Below are 21,126 nucleotides of genomic sequence, written 5' to 3' on the forward strand. Positions count from 1 at the left end.
AGAAGGGCCAACAACACGTAAGGGACTTTTATTTCTGCTAAACGTTTGCCCATGCTCTTTCATAGTATTACATTTCTACCACCTCTACTCATAACGTATTACATCTGGATGTATGGTCTACTCTCTTTCCTCTCTCCCTTCTTCCCAATCTGTTTGTGCATTCTTTTTCATTTTATTGTGAACAGTAAGTAATTGAACAGTTTGGCGTTATTTTCATTTTTATATTTGTGCTGTGGGAACCCATTTGAACCCGCAGCTGGATTCAAAGTATCTCAGTAACTGGTCTGAGTTTGTTTATGGCCTGGTGTGTGGCAAGTACTGCACCTGGCTTCATTCAGTCATCTCAAAAAACGAAACACACACACACACACACGCACACACACACACAGAGGGGCCAGATGGGAAGATATTTCTTATTCAGTTATAATTACACCATTAGGAGGGAAATGAAGGAGAGCGTGAATGAGTGGCGCGTCCTATTTGGATGCTGATGGGATCGGAGCCCTGAGATATGCTCAAATGAAGAGAACCGGAGAACGTTCCCTTGTCGAGAAAATTCACCGGTCAAAGTTACACAAGCTCCAAATCAGTAAAAATGGATAATGTACATGCAGGGAATATTAAGTGTGTTTTCACCAGTTTTACCAATTACGTGTGCTATTTATGTTAACTTAATTGTGGAGTGTGGGGCGTAGGGAGAAAGAGATAAGGAGAGTGAAAGAGAGAGAGAGAGAGAGAGAGAGAGAGAGGAAGGGGGCATTTCAGTTTCACAGAAGCAGAGGTTAAATTGGTTGTTGTCCAAGCTGCAAATGAAACACTACAGACTGTGAACAGTACACAATCAGCAGCTATTTGAACACTGTTTAAGATTCTATGGGTTTCCTTTAAAAGAAACTCTGAAATGGACACACTCACTCAATCACCCTCATATGGTCAATCAGTCTGTGCTGGATTACCTTGTGTCACAGCGCAAAATCACGCACACACACACGCACGCACGCGCGCACACACACACACACACACACACACACACACACACAGACACACACACACCAGCATATGTGCACCTATAGTCAACCCCCCCCCACCACCACCACACACACAAACACACACACACACACACACACACACACACATCCAATCAGCGGAGGATTTGTGTACAGATGTTGAGGGAGTTTGCATAGAGAATAGGTTATAAGGGCTTCGCTGGTCAGTTCCCTTGTCTCCTCTGGGATTTAACTCTAATCCGGCATAATCCGCCACAACAATATCATTCATCCTTGAGTTCAGAGTGCGCGGTTTTCACTATGAGCTAGGTCTGTGTCAAAATGAAAATACTGACTGATGCCACAGAATCAGCATCTTCCTTGACAGATGGAGAAATCTCTGCTTGGTAGAGCACCGTATAAACTGGTGAAACTGGAAATGAGTGGAAATGAATGAAAACAAAGGATTTTATGAGGTTCAGTTCACAGATGCAACTATAAACATTTTTATGAAGCAATATAGTGTCTTAGTGTGGGTGTGTATGTTTCTGGGTGCGTGCACACATACAAATATCTGTAATCTCTTAATCTGCATAAGATGCCTGACCCTGCCCTAACTCTGCTCTCCACCGACCCCCGCCTCCACTTGTCCGTGCATACCTGTGCGCACACACACCAAAGTGTGTGGTGTGTTTCTGTGTGTGTATGCGTGTGCATGATCTAGTGACTGAAAGAGAGAGAGAGAGAGAGAGAGAGTTTTTTGGCTTCTAAAGGTCCTTAAAAATTCTCCCACACACTGTTCAGTGCCACTGCGTCGAAGCAACAAGACTGTAAACCTTCCCCTGTAGGACAGCTGCACTGGCAACCACTTCCAATTAGACAACCTGGCATGCACTTTCTCCAATACCCCCTCACAATTCCACCTTTTCAACTTGTCAGTGCCTAAACAAACCCAATAAAACCTCTACCTACCTCTCCATCACTTCACTTCACCCCAGGAGCACTCTGGGAAGTCTCGGGATAACTTTTGTTCTGCTTCCTTTAACTCCACCACAGAGCTTCAACTTTAACTTTTGGGCCGGGTTAACTTTTGCAAAGGAGGTACGACTCTGGAAAGTTGTACTTAAAAAAAGAACATCATTTCTAATTACACGACATCAGATTATGTTGAACACTTGACAACATCCATACCAAAAAAAAACTGTTGGCTTGACTTTAGCTTCTCTTAAAAAAAAAAAAAAAAAAAGAGTTCAGCATTTCATAAAAAAATATCCCCATATTTCAGACCTTATACATTAATATTGCAATATTTTATTTATTTTCTTGTGATTGCATTGCAAATGTAACATTAGACAGTACGGTGGTGCTTTGATACAATCTCTTTTGCATAATATTAGATAAATAAAATCTACTGAACCCACCTGTGTGCATTCTGTCCCCCATAACCTTGCGTGTACTGTTCACTGTTATTTGTTTGTTTGTTTGTATTTCTATTCTATGCATAAGTCAACTTAAGCAGTGCCATAATTCTTCTAAGAGCCTCTGCAGAAGGAGAATGTCATTTCTGTCTGGAGTAATATTCCAAAATGCAATTCCGTTCCCCACTCGTCATAATTAAATGTGCCTGACTGCTGTTCATAAAGATCTGACAATATTCAATAAATTACTGATCTTGCTCTGGGCCCTTCTGTGGAGCGTATAGTTAAATAAAAACTAAAACAAAGCCCTCAGCCACTGTTTTCACAGCCATCATGCCCCTGGATGGCTACTGTGCCCCTGCGTTGAGGAGACGATAACCCCTATGGCTAGTGAGAAAAATACAGCAGTTCCTGCATTTACACTGAAACCATGACTAAGAACGAGTTTTTTCCCCCTCATCAAAGCCACCGTCTGCCTCATTACTTTGACTGATGTATGTTTCTTGCAGAAAAGAACACTTGTACATTTGTGTATGTGTGTGTGTGTGTGTGTGTGTGTGTGTGTGTGTTTGTGTATGTCTGGGTATGTGTGTGTGTGTGTGTGTGTGTGTGTGTGTGTGTGTGTGTGTGTTTGTGTATGTCTGGGTATGTCTGTGTGTGTGTGTGTGTGTGTGTGTGTGTGTGCGTGTGTGTCTGTGTGTGTGTGTCTGCGTGCACGTACGTGTGCGTATACGTTTAAGTAGTCAAAGACCATTACTCGTTCCACTCCATTTTAAACCCATTAATGCTTAAGGATTCTACGCCCAACGCTGGCATGATGTGAAAAATCACAAATCGTTCAAAATTCCAAGAAACAGTAAAGTGTGATTTATTTGTTATTTGTTCATCCTTAGTAAGTGCTTCCCTCAACATACTGCAGTTACACACCTCTCAGAACAAAAACCCTTTTTTCTTGGTGAGTCTGTCATAGCTGCACAGCATGGTGATGTAGTGGTAGGCGCTGTCTCTTTGCATTAATGACTGACTCCCAGTCTTGGCTCCTCTCTGGTGGCAGCTTCGCATAAGGGCCACTCTGGTTTTCTCCCAAAGACATGGTTGTCAGGCACCAGATGGCTCCTCCATTGCCCTTGACCAATGCACTGACCCAAATCTGAAATTGGTTCTCATCCTAAGTGGGGTTAGGATGGGTTAAATGCAGAGGAGAATTTCCCTACGGGGATAAATGAAGGGTAACTTAATCCGGGGACTTTTTTTTTTTTTTTTTTTTTACCTCGGTACAGACTTAACAAATTTATCTAGGTCTCAAATGTGTCAAATTTGCAGAACTGGCCTTAATCTCATCCAGAACATGATTAATCTCCTCAATTTGATAATATCTTTCATTTCTTGTTTGGTTGAGTGAATCATCTAAAACACCTGGACAAACATCTACTAAAACATTGTCACCTTTGCTGACCTCTGGACCTATCGTAGCGTGTGCGCCGCTAGAGCACCGGTCGCGGCACCAGCTAGACCATCTTTGGAAAAACACTACAGCTAGACCATCTTTGGAAAAAACACTACAGCTAGACCATCTTTGGAAAAACACTACAGCTAGACCATCTTTGGAAAAACACTACAGCTAGACCATCTTTGGAAAAACACTACAGCTAGACCATCTTTGGAAAAACACTACAGCTAGACCATCTTTGGAAAAAACACTACAGTTAGACCATCTTTGGAAAAACACTACAGCTAGACCATCTTTGGAAAAACACTACAGCTAGACCATCTTTGGAAAAACACTACAGCTAGACCATCTTTGGAAAAACACTACAGCTAGACCATCTTTGGAAAAACACTACAGCTAGACCATCTTTGGAAAAAACACTACAGCTAGACCATCTTTGGAAAAACACTACAGCTAGACCATCTTTCGAAAAACACTACAGCTAGACCATCTTTGGAAAAACACTACAGCTAGACCATCTTTGGAAAAACACTACAGCTCGTAACTTGGGCTACATCAATCCTCCACCACACCACTTACCTCTCCACTCTGGCCCTCTCCACTCTCTGGAGTTTTTTTTTCTACCATTCTCACTCCGTAAATTTGTTTCACCCCTTTTGATTGGCTAGTGACCAGAGGATGCTACATCTGATGCAGCCAGTGTGTTAGCCTTTGATCTGCTACCTTCCAGAGCTTTCTCTGTCACCACCAATATCTCTGGACCAGTTCCCTCCTCGCTGGCCTCTGTGTTGGCGTGCAAACTTTTAACGGACACTTTTGACATCTCCACACTCGACACAGCATGAACTTTCAGCACTTGCCCACGACATGCATGATTTTATTTTTTTTTTTTTGCCAGGAACTACACAGAAGGACACTCCTTAATGTTTAGGACAATGAGTTCAAAGTCATAAACACTCGCCTTTGAAAAGACAGTGCATGCGTCTTTGCTGAGGTTCTATTTTCTGTACCAGGGGAATTGATTTGAGAGAGCACTTGCCGACTTTCCACCACCCAGCAGTGCCCTACTCCGTGGCCCCCTTCTTAATCGAGAACCGAAGCTGATAACGTCACGACAGGGAGGAAAACATCTTTCACCTAAATTCCATTCTCAATCAATCGCTTAACCGGAGATACTGAGTCGAGAAATACGACGACTGCCTTGTTCATTCAGGATGCAGGATCAATACTTTCATACCCACTTTTATCCCCTTCTGCCAGCAGTACATCCTTGCACCTGGGTCTATTGATCAGGGAGGAGGCAGCCTTGCAACCCTACCCCACCCCCCCACCCCCCCTGCTTTCTTCCTCCCCTAGGGACAAGATCCCATCCCAAACCCCACAGTGGTTCGCTTGGTTACCATACCAAACTCAGAATATTACTATGTGAATCCTATCAAAAATCCACCACCATCAAAGAAAAGTCAAAAGAGAAAATAGAACAAAGTTGTGCTCTCACACACTCCCACAAAGAACTCTCCCATCCGCACTCCCGGCATGTGCCAGGGGGACAGGTGACAGAGAGATGGAGGGAGAGGGAGAGGGAGAGGGAGAGGGAGAGGGAGAGGGAGAGGGAGAGAGAGGGAGAGAGAGAGAGAGAGAGAGAGAGGAAGAGAGAGAGAGGAAGAGAGAGAGAGGAAGGGAGAGAGAGAGAGAGAGAGAGAGAGAGAGAGAGAGAGAGAGAGAGAGAGAGAGAGAGAGAGAGAGGGGAGACTTCCTTATCCTTACAATCCTTCAGTGCTGCAGTATGACAGAAATGTTGATGGATTGTCATGTGTTATTGATATGGAATTGTGTGTGAATCAGCATAGTGTTCAGACAATGTTCATACATACACACACACACACACACACTAACTGACTAACTCACTCTCTCTCACTCTCTCTCTCTCTCTCTCTCTCTCTCTCACACACACACACACACACACTCATTCAGTGGAATATTTCACACCCCAATAACTGTGATTTACGCTAATCAATGATCACTGACCTCACAATTTAAAAATGAACCATCTGTAAGAAATAGTGCTTATTGAAAATAGAATGAGACTGAGTCAGTTCATCAGTACCCTAAGGTATTCTGGCCAGAGAGATAGAATACGCATTGAGTGTGTGTGTGTGTGTGTGTGTGTGTGTGTGTGTGTGTGTGTGTGTGTGTGTGTGTGTGTTTATGGTGTCAGTTTCTGCTGTGACACAAGGTAATCCACCACAGACTGACTGACCATAGGAGATCTTAACATATCTTCTAAATGTTCACAACTACTGGTCATTCACAATGATTAACTTGTAGCTGTATAACCAAAATTAAAGACCAAAGTCTTAATGGAGTCCTAAAGGCCAGAGAATAGATCACAGAGTAATATCTACAGGATCTCAAGCAAACTAAACCAGCAATTAGATCTGGACACACACACACACACAGACGTACACACACTCATTCCTTTACATGTGAGGACACTTGGCTCTCACAGATTCTCTCTCTCTCTCTCTCGCACAGTATTCCCTGGCGGACAGTTGAATTCTCACATCACCTCCGCAGGGGGTTTGTGTGTGTGTAGTGAAGGAGGTGGGGGGTGTTTGAGTAGGAAGAAGACCTATTAATCACTACGGCATCTGTGGTGTAAGGATGAGCCTTTTTATATGCGACTCAAAATCCCAGAGATGTCATTTTGACAGGCTCGGTTTGTCTGCGCTAAAAGATACCGTGACATACGCCCACTCGTTTACGCCTAGCACTTTAAAGCCGTAACTCAACCTTAGGCTACATCTAAAATGCATGAGCCCGAATGACGTTAAATATACCAAGAGGGTTCCCCTGCATAGCATTATTTTTATTTTTATTTGATTACGTACGTGCGTGTCCCTCGCTCTGAACGCACGCAGCGCATCCTGAAGAAATACCGTCCGTGTTCGAGTGATTTAATTTATGATATTGAGAATGTGCGTGAATTGATTCGAGCTGTTTGTTTTCTTATTGCAGGAGCTCCTTAACTCATAGATACTGTCAATGAAAAGAATTTGTTTTATTGCATCTCTGCAGCTCTGTATGACCAACGCTAAAGCGGCAAAAAGAATCCATGTGACTAAGGATCTTTCTGCGTTGAGGCAAATGTAGGAGATGCGGTGCATGACTCGTGAAAGAAAACTGAGAGAATTCAGTCAATATATAACTGAGTTTTTGTTGTAGCGCAGTTGGAAGTGCAGATGTGGAAACCCACCAGCATATTTTTCTTTCATTCATACTGAGCTGTAACACACGGACTCGACTTAATTCAACATCTGCCGCTTAATTGGCTGAAACAGACGTGTTAGCTCCAGATTCAAACAGAAATATGCAGAGCCGTTTTTGTATTAATTTATATGAATGGAGGAGTGTGACTGTTTTATGTCAAGAATATCGTCACGCTCTCTATCAGAACTTGATTTTTTTTCCCTTCACACTAATCTAGACACTCTGTCAACATTTGTTCTTTTTTTTCCCTCTCTACCTCCATTTTCATTTATCGAGAGACTATAACTATCGTATCGATGATACAGAGTTTTTGTCAAAAGATCAGTGTTTTGCTGAATACAGTAGCTAACCTGCCCCTTATGCCAAATGATCAGTAACAAAAAGTGCAGGTACATTGTAAGATTTTTTGATCGCATACTGGCGTCAGTTTTGACCAACCAGTATTGTTTGGATGTTGCCTGGTAAACTGATAGCTAAACTGCAGGTAAATTTAAACCAGTGTCCAGTTCAGCAGAGAGTGTGTGGACCTTGTTACAGTTCATAAGTAACCTAATCGAGCCAGACTGAGGCCGGAAGAAATTTGCGTTTGGGCATAGCACCCATAGAGTGTTTTTGATTTGGCTGCAGATTCTCCTCCCGAAACAATCTATGATGAAATGAGATCAATGACGGATACAGTTTGTCTCCTAAAAACGCTACATCTCTGGTAATATATTCTGAACATATTACAGAATATACATACATACATATATATACACACACACACACACACATATATGTATGTGTGTGTGTGTGTGTTTGTATCCCCATTTGAACTACTTATGTGTAGTTTTCTGATTTGTTAGAAGAAAAAAAAGAATATGCTGTCCCTTCCAAAGGTGGATTTTTTGTCATCATGACATAAAGATGACATAAGTTGATCAGTAATATATATTACCCTGACTAATATTCGTCCAGAGCTCATCCAGTCTAATTCCCATCCTCTGACAGGACGGTGAGAAGGTCGAAGACCATCTGGCAAAGTGACAGATAGACTGGGGACCTGGCATCCCAACTGTTCACCGGGGCTTAAGTTCCAAAAGAATGCCCCTGCTTCATCTGTCAATGTGTCTGTCTGGTTTCCATGGAAACGCTCCTTCACTTTAAAGTAAGGCTATTGAGTTCCGAGCCACAAGAAGTCCTGAACTCCGAGAAGCCCTGCTGGGTTTGGATTCTTAACGACCGCCGTATGACGCTGAATGGATCGAGAACAGCACAATGGTTCTCTTCGGGGAAAAGTTTAGTGCTGAATTTGAAGGTGAGGACATAAAGCAGCAAGACCTTAGATGTTGAAGAGAGAGGCAATTTATGGAAAGGTTTTCAGATTCAGTTCTGATAATCTGCAGGATGCCGTCTTTCTTTTTTTTTTTTTTTTCATTCGTAGCCCAGTCTATTCACACCGGACTCAGTTTTTTAAGTCAACATCTGTACGTCTCTTAATTAGCTGAATCAGATGCGTTAGGCCAAGCTTTGAACAAAGAAAAAAAAAAAAGAAGGAGATCCTGTTTTGTGTGTAGGCACATGAACGGATGTGTGTGGTTGTGAAATACAGGGAACCAGCATCACCTCGAAGGAGTGATAGGTTTTCTATCACGCCCAGGAGTACGTTAAGTGAAAGTTAAGTTTTCCCGTCTCTGCAGGACCGAAATGGTGCAGAAAAAATAGGAGCAGTACTCACGCTTAGTCCAACAAACGTCTTTTACACATGCAGCCTCACTCTATGATGTAACTGAAAATTCTGGAACCAGAGTCCATGAACCGATAAAGCTGACCCGTCAACACCCTAGGTCTTAATAAGAGGTCCATCCTAGGTCCATGCAAGGCCTCATAAGATTTCCAGAAATCTTTAGTTTGGACCTATGATTCGATAAATCCATAATATTAATGCACTAAGCAAAGCATAGCTGTGCTTAGTGCATTAGTTTTTACATTAATGAGACTGAAAGAGTCGTAAGAGACTGCGGGGAGGATGTGTGTAAATCTGTGAGTAGCTGAAGGAGGCTGTTTTTTTTTTTTTTTTTTGGTCACAAGTGCAGAACTTGCATTTCGTTTTGCCTCATAAAGGTTAAATGATAAAATTCTCTGGGAAATCTAGACTGGGCAGAGAAATGAACAGTAGATGCAGCACTGGCGTGGCACTCGACGACAGCTCCTAATCTGACAGATTTGAGAAATTCAGTGTGACCTTGGTAGTCCTGTTACATCCACGAGCCTCTCCCACGAGACTCTGTGTCGGGCAGTGTTGCGTCACTAATGACATATGGGAAGTTAGGAAAGAGTGGGAGAAGCAACTAGCATCGCAGAATCAAGGGTCCTTTAATACAAGGACAGATTTCTCCATGCTGATTAGAGACAACTTTCTCATTACACACACACACCCGCATGTGTGTGCAAACGCATGCACATGCGCACACACAAACACAAACACACACGCGCACACACACACACACACACACACACACACACAAAGGCCATTTGTTCCTTTGAGACGCCTCTCCCCCACACATCTCTTCTCCCGTTCTCTCTCTCTCTCTCTCTCTCTTTCTCTCTCTCCTTCATTCTTAGCTCTTTCTTTCTCTCTCTCTCTCTCTCTCTCTCTCTCTCTTTCTCTCTCTCCTTCATTCTTAGCTCTTTCTTTCTCTCTCTCTCTCTCTCTCTCTCTCTCTCTCTCTCTCTGTTCAGTGTCTGCTGAGTTGAGTGAACAGTATCTGCGGTGCTCTGTCCATTACACACTTTCACTGACTGTTCCCTGTAATGGGGCTCTAATGAGGCTTTAATGAGCCTTCACAGGCTTGTCACAGGATCAGACAGCTACAAGTAGAGGAGTCATTAAAGCTCAAACACGCAACCACTCTTTGGTGCCGATGTAGCCTAACCTTAGAGTACCATACCAGAGTGGGGGACCTCTCTCTGTCTCTCTCTCTCTCTCTCTCTCTCTCTCTGTCTCTGCCCAAAGAGTACAAAAGGTTTTATGTCTTCTTTGTTTACAGTCATTTGTCTTTCTTATTTGTGTGTCATGTGTTTCATTTATTTTCCACTTGCGTTTGTTTGTTTCCTTATTACAGGTATGTGAAGAGAGAAAGACAGGTTCTTTGTTTCATCTAAATGCTAATGATTCTGACTTTGGAATCTGGCTCGTCAAGTCCGTCCGTCTGTCTGTCTGTGTGGGGTAAGACATGGAACATCAGCTGTACACCTACAAAAGTCACTGGGAGGACAGGGTTTGTTTGGTGTGTGTGTGTGTACAAGTGTCCAGTAGTAGATGCACTGATTTTTACTTCTGTGTGTTCTGCTCTCTCTCTCTCTCTCTCTCTCTCTCTCCAAAACACACACACGCACACACACACATATATATAAATGTGTGAATGCTGAAGAGGCTGATTCAGATAGACACATTATAACACTACACATCACTCAGGCATAACGGACACAGAGCATTACACACTGATTGCCACTGTAGTGAGTGTGTGTGTGTGTGTGTGTGTGTGTGTGTGTGTGCTCCCTCACCATTCCTTTTAATTCACACTGTATTTATTTTATTACACCATTCTTCACCCAGAGTTGGACAGGATGAATATGAGCTCAGTCAGTCTCTCACTCCATCAGTTTAAACGATGCACCAGAGAGAGAAACAGAGAGAGAGAGAGAGAGAGAGAGAGAGAGAGCATAAATGCATAGGGAGCTGAAAAAGCAATGTCTGATTGATCCTCTATGTGAGTGCATATCTGTGTGTGTGTGTGTGTGTGTGTGTGTGTGTGTGCAAGGTGTAAGAAAGAAGGAGAGAAAAGAGAGTAGGGGGAAATGTCAGAGTGGTGCTGTGGTCTGTGTGCATGTGTAAGAAAAGGTCTATAAACTGCTGTTAATATCAGACCTCTGGGCATGGAGTGTAAATGCGCCTGACCTTTGCAACGGACTGTTTGATTTATAGTCATCAAGTGATCTGAAACAAACACATACAGAGAGGGAGAGAGACAGACAGACGGAGAGAGAGAGAAAGACCGAGAGAGAGCAGTTGTGAGCTGAATTGGTCAAATGCTGTGCTTGAGTCTTTGAAGTAGCACCAAGGTTATGGCCTGGAGCAGTCCTGCAGTCATATTATAGGAATAGCATTATATCCCTGTACACACACACACACACACACACACACACACACACACACACACAGAAGTATGCACATATTCTTTCTCTCTCTCTCTCTCTCTCTCTCTCTCTCTCTCTCTCTCTCTCTCTCTCTCTCTGACACACACACACACACACACACGCACACACAGAAGTATGCACACATTCTCTCTCTCTCTCTCTCTCTCTCTCTCTCTCTCTCTCTCTCTCTCTCTCTGACACACACACATACACAAAAGTTTGCACACACTCACACTTTGTCAAAATCTGTCAGGTCACCCACACATATTTCAAGGCATGGGTTTTCAGAGAAATCTGACAACTTAAGCCTCAAAGAGAACATCCTTAAAATGGATCTGACAGCACAGACAACTCATTTCTTCAACCCATCCACGAATACACACACACACACACACACACACAGCCATCTGCCAGAGAGGGGATCAGGGCTGCGATAAACTGGTAGTTTTAAACACTGTATTAACACTAGCTCTTATCACAGTGGGTTATTACTTCCGAGAGCAATTGCTTTCATTTATCTAAACAACCGAAAATCGCAGGTTAGTTCTTCATCCTGTTCTGAAACTGATGATTAAAGATGCCCGAAGCACACACTCACTAACGTATACCGCCCTCTAGCGTTCAGATGTCTTGAATTTCCTCATTCCCTCCTCTGCACAAGAGCGATTTGATCTTTTATGTTCATGTTTATGTTCATTCTATATTATTATTTTTATTATGCTAATTACAGAAGAATATTCTATTATTTCATAATCGGTTTTATATAATGTGATGTAAATATTTCTGTGAATAAACTTTCAAACATTTTCAACAAAGTATTAAGGGATTATTTTTTATCCAAAATATAATTCTGAGGTATTATTAGATAAAATCATACAGTCATTGTTTTCCGTCATGAAGAATGAGTTTCGATATGTAATTTAACGTCCTCTGATATTGCATGTGGTTTGTGCAGAAGTTCTGTTGTTTTTATGAATGTTACAGGAACGGAGACGAGTTGAATCTCTTTAGTGTCAAATTTGGTGTCTCGAACTGTTCTGATTAACATACTACATGTTCCAGCAAACGCATTATTACTCTCCTCTTCGCATATAGATTGGTAATTCATGAGAAAAGTGATCTCTTATACACGTTCGGTTCAAGTTCATGTTCTAAAAGTTAAAAAAAAAAAGTGGGGGGGGGGGGGGGGGGGTAAATGAGCTGATTAGGTCCTGTGTGTCCAGCGTTTAGTGATTAGCTTAACAGAAGGACCGTTTGGCTTTCCAAGTCTTCCACAAACTCATAAATTGCCCCATAATAAATTATAAACGTTATGCGGGTGTGTGTGCGTGCGTGTTACTTAACGCAATCAGTTTCAAATCAACACAGTTAATTGTGTGGATCCGGGTCTACATTAGGTGTGTTTGTGGACTGTTCTTTAAAGTCACGGTTTACACTGCCCAAAATTTAGAACAGTAATGCCTGCGTATATTACTGAAGTCCGGTGTATTAAAATCTTACAACTAATTCACGTTTGATCACCTGGCTTTCAGTGAGCGACTGCGCGCGTTTCGTTGTGCAGTCAGAGGCACGCATGCGTACGAGGACCAGAAGCCGGCCGGAGGAGAGTCCCGCGCGTAGATGGGCGTGTGAGCGTGCTTGGGATAAGTGGCACAAGGCATCTATGGTAAGCGGGTGAGTAAATCGATATTTATCCAAATTACTTATATAGAGAGAAAAATTTGTGTTGTTTTAGTCACTGAAGATATGAAAGGAATGTAGAGTCAGTTTGCCTGCGCGTGACAGATTCCTTTGCCTCCTCGTGAGGATGCTGTGACCATCCGTTCAGTCATTCCGGCGCTTCATTCGTGAAGCTTCATTAAAACCGTGACCAGTATCCCTCGTGCGGTATATATTTCTCCGTAACGTGCATCCATAGCTTGCCCGTGTAGAATATACTCGGTTTATTAAACAAAATCCATCATTTTAGTTCGTCTGGGCGTGAAAGTCGAGAACTGAATTGGCAGAACGAGCTCATAAACAGGCTTACGTCGGGAAAAGTAGCAGTCGAGAGGAGGCCACCGGAATTTTTTATTTTTTATTATTTTTTAAGTGTCACAACCCGTATATATGAATTGAAATCACAAGTCACACTAACTGTGATACTTCGAATAACCCTGACTTGTTTTGACACCCCTATGATTTCTCGGGATGCTAGTGAACAGTAATGGCAAGACAGCCGTCAAAATATGACTTCAAAGATGAATACCTTTCAACTCACTGGAAACTAGACATTTTCTGTGGACCTAATCAGCTGTGTATATATATATATATGTGTGTGTGTGTGTGTGTGTGTGTGTGTGTGTGTGTGTGTATATATATATATATATATATATATATCCTTAACAAATATTTGTGCAATGTATTACAGTACAATTGGGCTATTAGGTTTTGTAATTTGACAGTGAGATTTCAGCATGGTCCAGTCCCTATCTCAAAAAGCCTTCACATGTTTCAGTGCAAGGCGAAGCTACAGCTGAAAACAGTCACCTACTAACACACAGTCTTTATCCAGGGTACCACACAACTGTGCTTTCACTCTAGTATTGTGAATATTGTTTTTTAAAACAATAACAGTCTTGTCTTGTAGAGTCTTGTAGAGGCATGAGGTCAAATGTTTAGTTAACCTAGGTGTACTATGAATGAGCAGCCCACATGTGTATTTGGCTTTGAGACACACAGGTTGTCAGGTGCTGAGCTGTAATTAATCTCATCGGGTTACTTTGTGCTGTACATATCTACTGTGTATTCAGGCATTTCATCCTTAGCACTTTCTCCCTCTGGAGAGCTGCTTAAATCAATTAAGAATAATACACCTAACTGTACCCAATTACTGTAATAATGCTCACATAGGTACCTCCTGAGATATGGATCCATGTTGACTGAGACACACTGTTTCAATACAAACTTCTGTGCTTTCTGTTTGTTTCTCTCTCTCTCTCGTTCATGTTGTGCTTAGGTTGTGCATGCACTAGGGTTGATAATGTGGCTTTCTCTATAACTAAACGGTGTGGCTGCCATAGTGGTAGGTGTATGCTTGAGTTGATAATGTGATATTAATATTGATATGGTTTTACAGTAGTTAAGGTGAAACTACCCCCCCCCCCTCCTCTCTCTCTCTCTTTCTCTCTGTAGCCTATGGGGTCGGAGCGGGTGGAGATGGGGAAACGGCCGAAACAGGATGCAGGCACCGTCGTGCAGTCACACGGCACTCCCATAAACACACACGCAGTCAGCAACATGAACGCACACACGCTAGGCTGGCTCAACGCTCCACCAAACGCCTGCTGTTTCTGCTGGTGTTGCTGCTGCAGCTGCTCCTGGTATATGGCAAAACCACTGATCTCAGATCAGCATAATGTGACTTATAACAGCACCTTTAGTTACATCGCCTGACCTCAGAAACGTTCTGCGATACTCTGCGCAGGCTGTGATTATTCACGCAGTCTTGATGCCTACATTTTAATGCATGATTCATGTCTAAAGTATAGTGTGTGTGTGTGTGTGTGTGTGTGGAGTGGAGTGGAGTGGAAGGGTGTGAACATCTGACTTCTTGTGCAGGTGTTTGGTAACGATTCATTAAGGCTTGGGGACCACTGGGACACTTCAAAACGTTTATGAGTACAATCCCAGAGGAGCGCGCACACACGCACACACACGGACACATCTCAGACATAAACACGCTGGAGGAAACTCCATGCTTCCTTACTCATTCCTTTGTGAATATGTCCATGCTTTAATTTGAAAAAAAAAACAAACAAACAAACATGTTTTTGAATATTTTCTGTGTGTGTGTGTGTGTGTGTGTGTGTTTGTGCAGTCTTACAGTGCGAGCAGCTCAAGACGAGAAGATTCAACAGAAGATCCGTGAGAAAGGAGCTGAATCTGAAACTGAGCAGACGTGAATAACTCTGTTTTATATCATCATATCTCATAGAATACATATGAATGTAACATAATATTACTGGTGTTAAAGCCAGACTTGCCCATACAGTATTTGCAGCGAAATATATGCAATTAATTTCTGTGGATTCACATAATGAACATAATATAACATTTCCTGGCAGACTTCGGCCCACGCTAGAGGAGGCGCGTTCGTGGTCTCAGTCTTTCGAGCGGCTGATGAAGAGCGCGGCGGGTCGCGCGTGCTTCCGGCAGTTTCTGAAGACGGAGTTCAGTGAGGAGAATCTGCTGTTCTGGCTGGCCTGTGAAGAACTGAAGAAAGAGACGAACAAAACGGTCGTGGAAGAGACCGTCCGACAGATATACGAGGACTACGTCTCCATACTGTCTCCGAGAGAGGTACACACACACACACACACACACATACAGAGAGGTGTGTGACAAATATAGAAGAATTACGGGCCAGTGTCTAAGAGCCCACTGTGTTGTCTGTGTTTTATTCTAAATCTTGACTGAAACCAACATTATAAATGCCAGTGCATAATGTTAAAAACAAAATGTGGGAAAAAAACCATTTTGTCAGATGTTGTTGTGATGTGAGAAGAGATGGTGATGAGCTGTTGATGATGGTTTTTGTGTAGCGGTAAAGCAGAAAAATATTTATGATATCATACCCATTCGGTGGTGGCTTCAATTAGGTCCTTTGGCTCTATGCTATCACTCATAGAGACCTGTGCGTGTGCACACACACACACACATACACACACAGACCCATATATAATGTGGACTCTATATCTGCAGGAAAGAGAGATGAGTAGAGATGATAGAGAGAATACATTTAAGAGTTGGGATTTCTATGTTAGTTTGTATTTTGTCTGTATGTTGTGAACATCTGTTCTCTGTCTCCTATCTGTGTGTGTGTGTGTGTGTGTGTGCGTAGGTGAGTCTGGATTCTCGCGTGCGGGACGTGATAAATAAGAACATGCTGGAACCCACCTCACACACGTTTGACGACGCCCAGCAACAGATCTACACCCTAATGCAGCGAGACTCGTACCCCAGGTTCATGAACTCCAACGCTTACAAAGAGCTTCTCTCCAGCCTGGAGCAGCCCCCAGAGTCCTCCTAACACACACACACACACACACACATGCATGTATGCACCTGCACCCATAAACACACACATATACACACACACAAACATGCACGCCTACAAACCACGCGTGCACACGCACACACTCTCTTACATATTCGCATGTTCTTATAAAGGCCACATTCCTACGGAGACCAATACCTGTAAACATATGACTTATAAATAGTAAAAAAGGAAAACATGGGTCAATCAGGAGCCCCAGCCTCAAATGCCCATGGGTTTAGTCACTTTTTAAAATCACGTTTAAACCATCTTCACTTTTTTTTTTAAAATATTACATTATTGCACTTCTCACTAAGATCTTGTTGGTACAAATGCTTATTTATGAATATGAAATCATAGTTTATTACTGAAAATATATGTATATTTAGCCAATACTGAATATTTATTGAAAAGAGAAAGGGAATTTCAGAATTTTAAATTATTTTAAACGTAGTCTTAAAATATATATAACAATTAATGCGTTTTTCCATATCGAAAAACGATATATCCTTTTGTTCTGATGCCTGCATGGTGCCATGTGCACTGAAATATTTTATTTATTATACACGTGCCTTGTTACACCAATAGGAAATAAGATTATTATATTTTACAATGATCTGAAAGCACTTCTCCAAACTACATTATTCTCTCACGGCGTAACTGTGGCAGCGTGTGCACTTTATTCTACAGAGTGAGGATAAAACACAAATTACCTCAGTGGAAAAGTTCTGGAGAAAAGATTGACTCAAACTCCCACTGTGTCCCCCTCTCTCTCATACATACATACATACACACACAATTGGTGTGAGCCACAAATGAACTAACTTGGATTCATAGTTGTGTGGTCTGTTATACCGTACATTATATTTATACCGACTTGCATGTTTTTAAGATGCAGGAAATTAATTTGATACATTCACTTTATGTATTTAGGTTTTAAAACAGAAAGAAAGTTAAATATATACATTGAATAAAGCACAAAGATTTGATTTGTGTTTCCTGCGTGTCGCTGTGTCTTATTTTGTTTCTTTTGGGGAATACAGTAGAAAAGACAGGAAGATAAACACACACACACACTTAATCACAAGATCTGGGCTAATCACACTTAGATCACTCAGCTTTATGTATCTGTCTCATACTTTTACACACAGACACACACGAAGCAGACTAGCAGTGCCATTTATGTGTTGTTTATTTATCCTGAGTCACTCAAAATGAGTGACAGCCCTCATCCCGGTAGAGTGATGTTATCAGATCAGATGGCTTTGTTTGTTTTTGTTTTTTTTTAAATCATTTCTTTATTTTTTTTTATTATTCGTTATAACAGTTATTGAGCATCACCTTATAGTACTGCTGTACAGTAGTCATGGCAACTGCGGTTTTGGATGAGCGAGATCTCCGTACCCCAGCAATCCTGTTAACCTGAGTGTGTGCGTTAGAAGTTATCACAGCAAATCCAAACAATCCTTCCTCAAATGTTGAAAAAAAAAATAAATAAAACTACAACTGACTAAGAACTTTCTTATGAATGCTTCATTCTTAGAGGGTTTCCGCAGTCCAGTTCTGCCCTGTTTGGTTCCCGATTGAAGCCCCACGTCTTGGATGAGTTCAGTTGTGTGTAGCTGAGAGTGGTTCAGGCAGACGGAGCTCTCTAAAGCTAGAGGGAGCTTAAATCCATTGGCTCAGACAAGTAATAAGTCGTAGCATTAAATGATTAGTTGACTGGGGGAAGCTGCTTCTCAATGAACTGTTTGATATCCAACATTTCCTGTTGAGAGATCAAAGAAAGAGAAATAGCTGAAAGTGCAGCCGATGCTGATTTTGTGAGTTTATGGTCTACTGAATTAGAGCTGTAGCTAAATTAATGTTCAGTGTAATGTCAATGTATTGTGACTACGTTTTCTAAGAACTGCTGAACTTCACAAATACAATTTCATCTGTTTGATGGATGTAATACTATTAACCCACAAAATAATATAGACAATCACATTTTTGTGATGATATATTAGTCTGAGAATGACTGAAAAACATGACCCAAAAGTGACACAAATAGATTTGCTTCATTGCTGGAAAGAATGGTTCTCTAAATATAGCTGAGCCAATCTGGCAAAAAAAACCCCTGCTTTAATTAAGTATTGGCCACTATGATTCCCAGAACGGTTGCTATACAAAGCATCCCTTGTTTTAATCTGTTCTCTGATTGGGTGGGGTTTAGACAGACCTCTGGACAGGCACTGTGGGGCATTCTGGGATACGTTTTGAAAGTGATGTTGGCGGGGTTGAGTAAGGTCTTGAGTTTCTCCACCGTCAGACGGCCAAACATCAGAGGCACCAGAGGGTCAGCCTCTCCGTGGCACTGCAGAACCGCCAGTTCTTTGTTACTGCCTATCACAGCCTGCAGGGGGAGCCAGACAGAGAGAGAGAGGAACATGAAGTATGCATAGTCTTCTATACCTACATACAGAGAGACAGACTCTCTAAAAGACCTACCTGTGAGAGAGAATTCCTGAGAGGTAACCAACAGCTTAAAGCAACAACACCAGCCAGCTTCTGATGAGTGGTAAGAGCGGTGTAGAGAGAGAGCGCTCCCCCCTACACACACACACACACATACACACACACAGAAGATCAAATCATTATATTAAACATTCTAACATGATGCTTTCAGAACAAGCACATCACTGGTGAAGTGCAAGTGTGTGTGTGTGTGTGTGTGTGTGTGTGTGTGTGTGTGTGTGCAAGCATGAGCTCTAGCTGAGAGTTAAAAGTTTCATTTTCCAAAGACCTCAGGGTGGAACAAGCTGATTTATGATCAATTATTAATGTCTAGCCCTCTGCCAGTCCCTCTAGCCGATTCCAGATCTCAGTGGGCATTCAGTTCCAGAAAGTCCCTGACTAATATCTTCTGTCTGCCTGCACACAAGCCCATTCATTTCTCTGACTTTTTTTTGTCTACTCAGTTAAATCAAGATGGCAAGACTATTCAGCTCCAATCCCCCAAAAAAAGTCACATAGTGTCAAATAAATAACTGGTATCCAGAGTATTTCTGTTGCCTTGCCCAGAGATGGTTACGAGTAGATGACAGTTTGGATTTCCTTCAAGACACAAGAAGTACTCGTGCACACTGCAAAGTCTGATAAAGTTTCCCTCTGGCAGACCGAGACAAAAAGTTTTGACTGTTACCATGTGGGAGGTTGAAGTTGAAAAATGTTTATATATCAGTATATATATAGTTTGCCCCAACCTGAGAGAATCCTCCCAGAATGATACGGTCGGATGGAATCCCGTTCTTAACCTCCTGGTCGATCAGGGCTTTGACTGTTAGTTAGAGAAGAACATGACTCATCATAACAGCTTATCTGTTCCGTTTCCAAAAGCTCTTCAATAAACATTAAAGGCTGTTATTATTCGGTCATTAGTCTTTTACGACTCTTTTAAGCTTTGACTCACTGCTCTCTGCTGCCTTCTTGATTCCTGTCTCATCTTCTTCTGCCTCTGGACTCAGTCCGATGATGTCAAACCTGTGACAAAGCACAGAACAACAATGGTACCCAGCAAAAACACACGGGACAGACTCAAACCTGGAGCTATATGTATGGTTCTTAGGTTTCCATCATTTTCTTCTGACTAAGGGTGGAAATGGGGTGTCTTACCAAGAAGGCATCGCCATGTTCATGTTGAGGGAAACAGGCATGACTGGACTGAGAGAGAGAGAGAGAGAGAGAGAGAGAGAGCTCAGTCAGACGAGGTGAAGTCTTAAAATAGTATTATGTGTGTAGTACTGACAGCTGTGAGAGAAGACGACTGGGTACATACGCGTGAGGACAGATGTATTTAACGTGAGGAGTCCTAATCCCCGCCATAGCCTCGGCCCATCCATGCCTTAAAACAGAATTCAATGGACAAACGCAAACGACAGCTGCAGATACGTATTTCACGTTTTTTGATAAACATTTCAGAAGCTAGTGACCCATGTATCAGTGTTGAAACCATCACTTCGACAGTAAACTTTAGACATTTCATGTGACAGTGGCTTACCCAGTATCGCCAAGACCATGAAGGAAGATCACCTGAGGAGAGATAAGGACTGTCAAAAGATTTTAAAAGCCACAAACTGGGAAACCACCTCACAGAGGCACAGAGTTTTCGACTCGACCTAGAGTGCACATGCGACGTAGTCATGCGTCCTTGCAATGGTGTACAACGTTCGTTTCATCATACTCACCGCTGCAGTGGCTTTTCGAGCTGCAGGAACAATAGCGGGAAGGGGCGCAGACATGTTATTACCGCACATACAATGGGCTGACAGTTGGCGTACAACAGAAGAAAACACAATACGGCACGTAAGCCCCCCGACGGGACGAAGTCAATTACTGTACAGTCAAACTATCGATTGATTATGCCACTGTCGACACAGTACATCGAAACCATAAAAAAATCAGCTTGGTCAGCACTGGTTACGTCAACTGACACACCAAGTTACTGTTTCACAATTAAATGAAGATAAAGAGAGTAATATGTTCTCAGTGGCTGGTTAGCCAGCAGGTACCCTGACCCTCTTTACCTATGTCCCGTATTACGAGTGGAGGAAGTCCCGCCTCTCTGCTGCAGACGGCAAGAACAAATAGAAACTCCCATTGGTGTACAACTGTATCAATAACTTTTGTAAACAGAGTTTTGGTTGTGATGTACACAAGATAATCAAATAGCCCCCGAGACCTATATCGTTAAATATTACGAGTTCA

General features: G+C 42.3%; 2 protein-coding genes across 5 annotated transcripts; one reads left to right on the forward strand and one right to left on the reverse strand.

Annotated features, from left to right (window-relative positions):
• Positions 1 to 14,480: 14,480 nt before the first annotated feature.
• LOC115817358 (regulator of G-protein signaling 20-like) lies at positions 14,481 to 16,374 on the forward strand. The gene is made up of 4 exons (XM_030780649.1): positions 14,481 to 14,665; positions 15,163 to 15,243; positions 15,410 to 15,644; positions 16,186 to 16,374. Exons 1-4 carry the CDS (start codon positions 14,481 to 14,483, stop codon positions 16,372 to 16,374), a joined length of 690 nt encoding a protein of 229 aa, XP_030636509.1.
• Positions 16,375 to 17,554: 1,180 nt separating this feature from the next.
• lypla1 (lysophospholipase 1) lies at positions 17,555 to 20,928 on the reverse strand. Of its 4 annotated transcripts, none has more exons than XM_030780053.1 (9): positions 20,607 to 20,928; positions 20,420 to 20,451; positions 20,198 to 20,263; positions 20,035 to 20,082; positions 19,832 to 19,902; positions 19,626 to 19,699; positions 18,871 to 18,972; positions 18,602 to 18,736; positions 17,555 to 18,148 (listed from the first exon to the last, which is right to left on the reverse strand). In XM_030780053.1, exons 1-9 carry the CDS (start codon positions 20,673 to 20,675, stop codon positions 18,095 to 18,097), a joined length of 651 nt encoding a protein of 216 aa, XP_030635913.1. In that variant the 5' UTR covers positions 20,676 to 20,928; the 3' UTR covers positions 17,555 to 18,094. The 4 variants fall into 4 exon arrangements, with proteins under 4 accessions (XP_030635913.1, XP_030635912.1, XP_030635914.1 ...); XM_030780052.1 differs by having other exon boundaries at positions 18,602 to 18,775; XM_030780054.1 differs by lacking the exon at positions 20,035 to 20,082 and having other exon boundaries at positions 18,602 to 18,775.
• Between the last annotated feature and the right edge of the window lie 198 nt (positions 20,929 to 21,126).

The sequence above is a fragment of the Chanos chanos genome, chromosome 7, assembly GCF_902362185.1.
Source record: "Chanos chanos chromosome 7, fChaCha1.1, whole genome shotgun sequence".
NCBI classification, from domain to species: domain Eukaryota; kingdom Metazoa; phylum Chordata; class Actinopteri; order Gonorynchiformes; family Chanidae; genus Chanos; species Chanos chanos.

Coding starts and splice junctions, on each gene's coding strand:
- LOC115817358 (XM_030780649.1), top strand. CDS start 14,481: ATGGGGTCGGAGCGGGTGGAGATGGGGAAACGGCCGAAACAGGATGCA. Junction 15,244..15,409: donor GAATCTGAAACTGAGCAGAC/GTGAATAACTCT, acceptor ATTTCCTGGCAG/ACTTCGGCCCACGCTAGAGG. Junction 15,645..16,185: donor CCATACTGTCTCCGAGAGAG/GTACACACACAC, acceptor GTGTGTGCGTAG/GTGAGTCTGGATTCTCGCGT.
- lypla1 (XM_030780052.1), bottom strand. CDS start 20,675: ATGTGCGGTAATAACATGTCTGCGCCCCTTCCCGCTATTGTTCCTGCA. Junction 20,083..20,197: donor AAATACATCTGTCCTCACGC/GTATGTACCCAG, acceptor TCTCTCTCTCAG/TCCAGTCATGCCTGTTTCCC. Junction 19,903..20,034: donor AACATGGCGATGCCTTCTTG/GTAAGACACCCC, acceptor GCTTTGTCACAG/GTTTGACATCATCGGACTGA.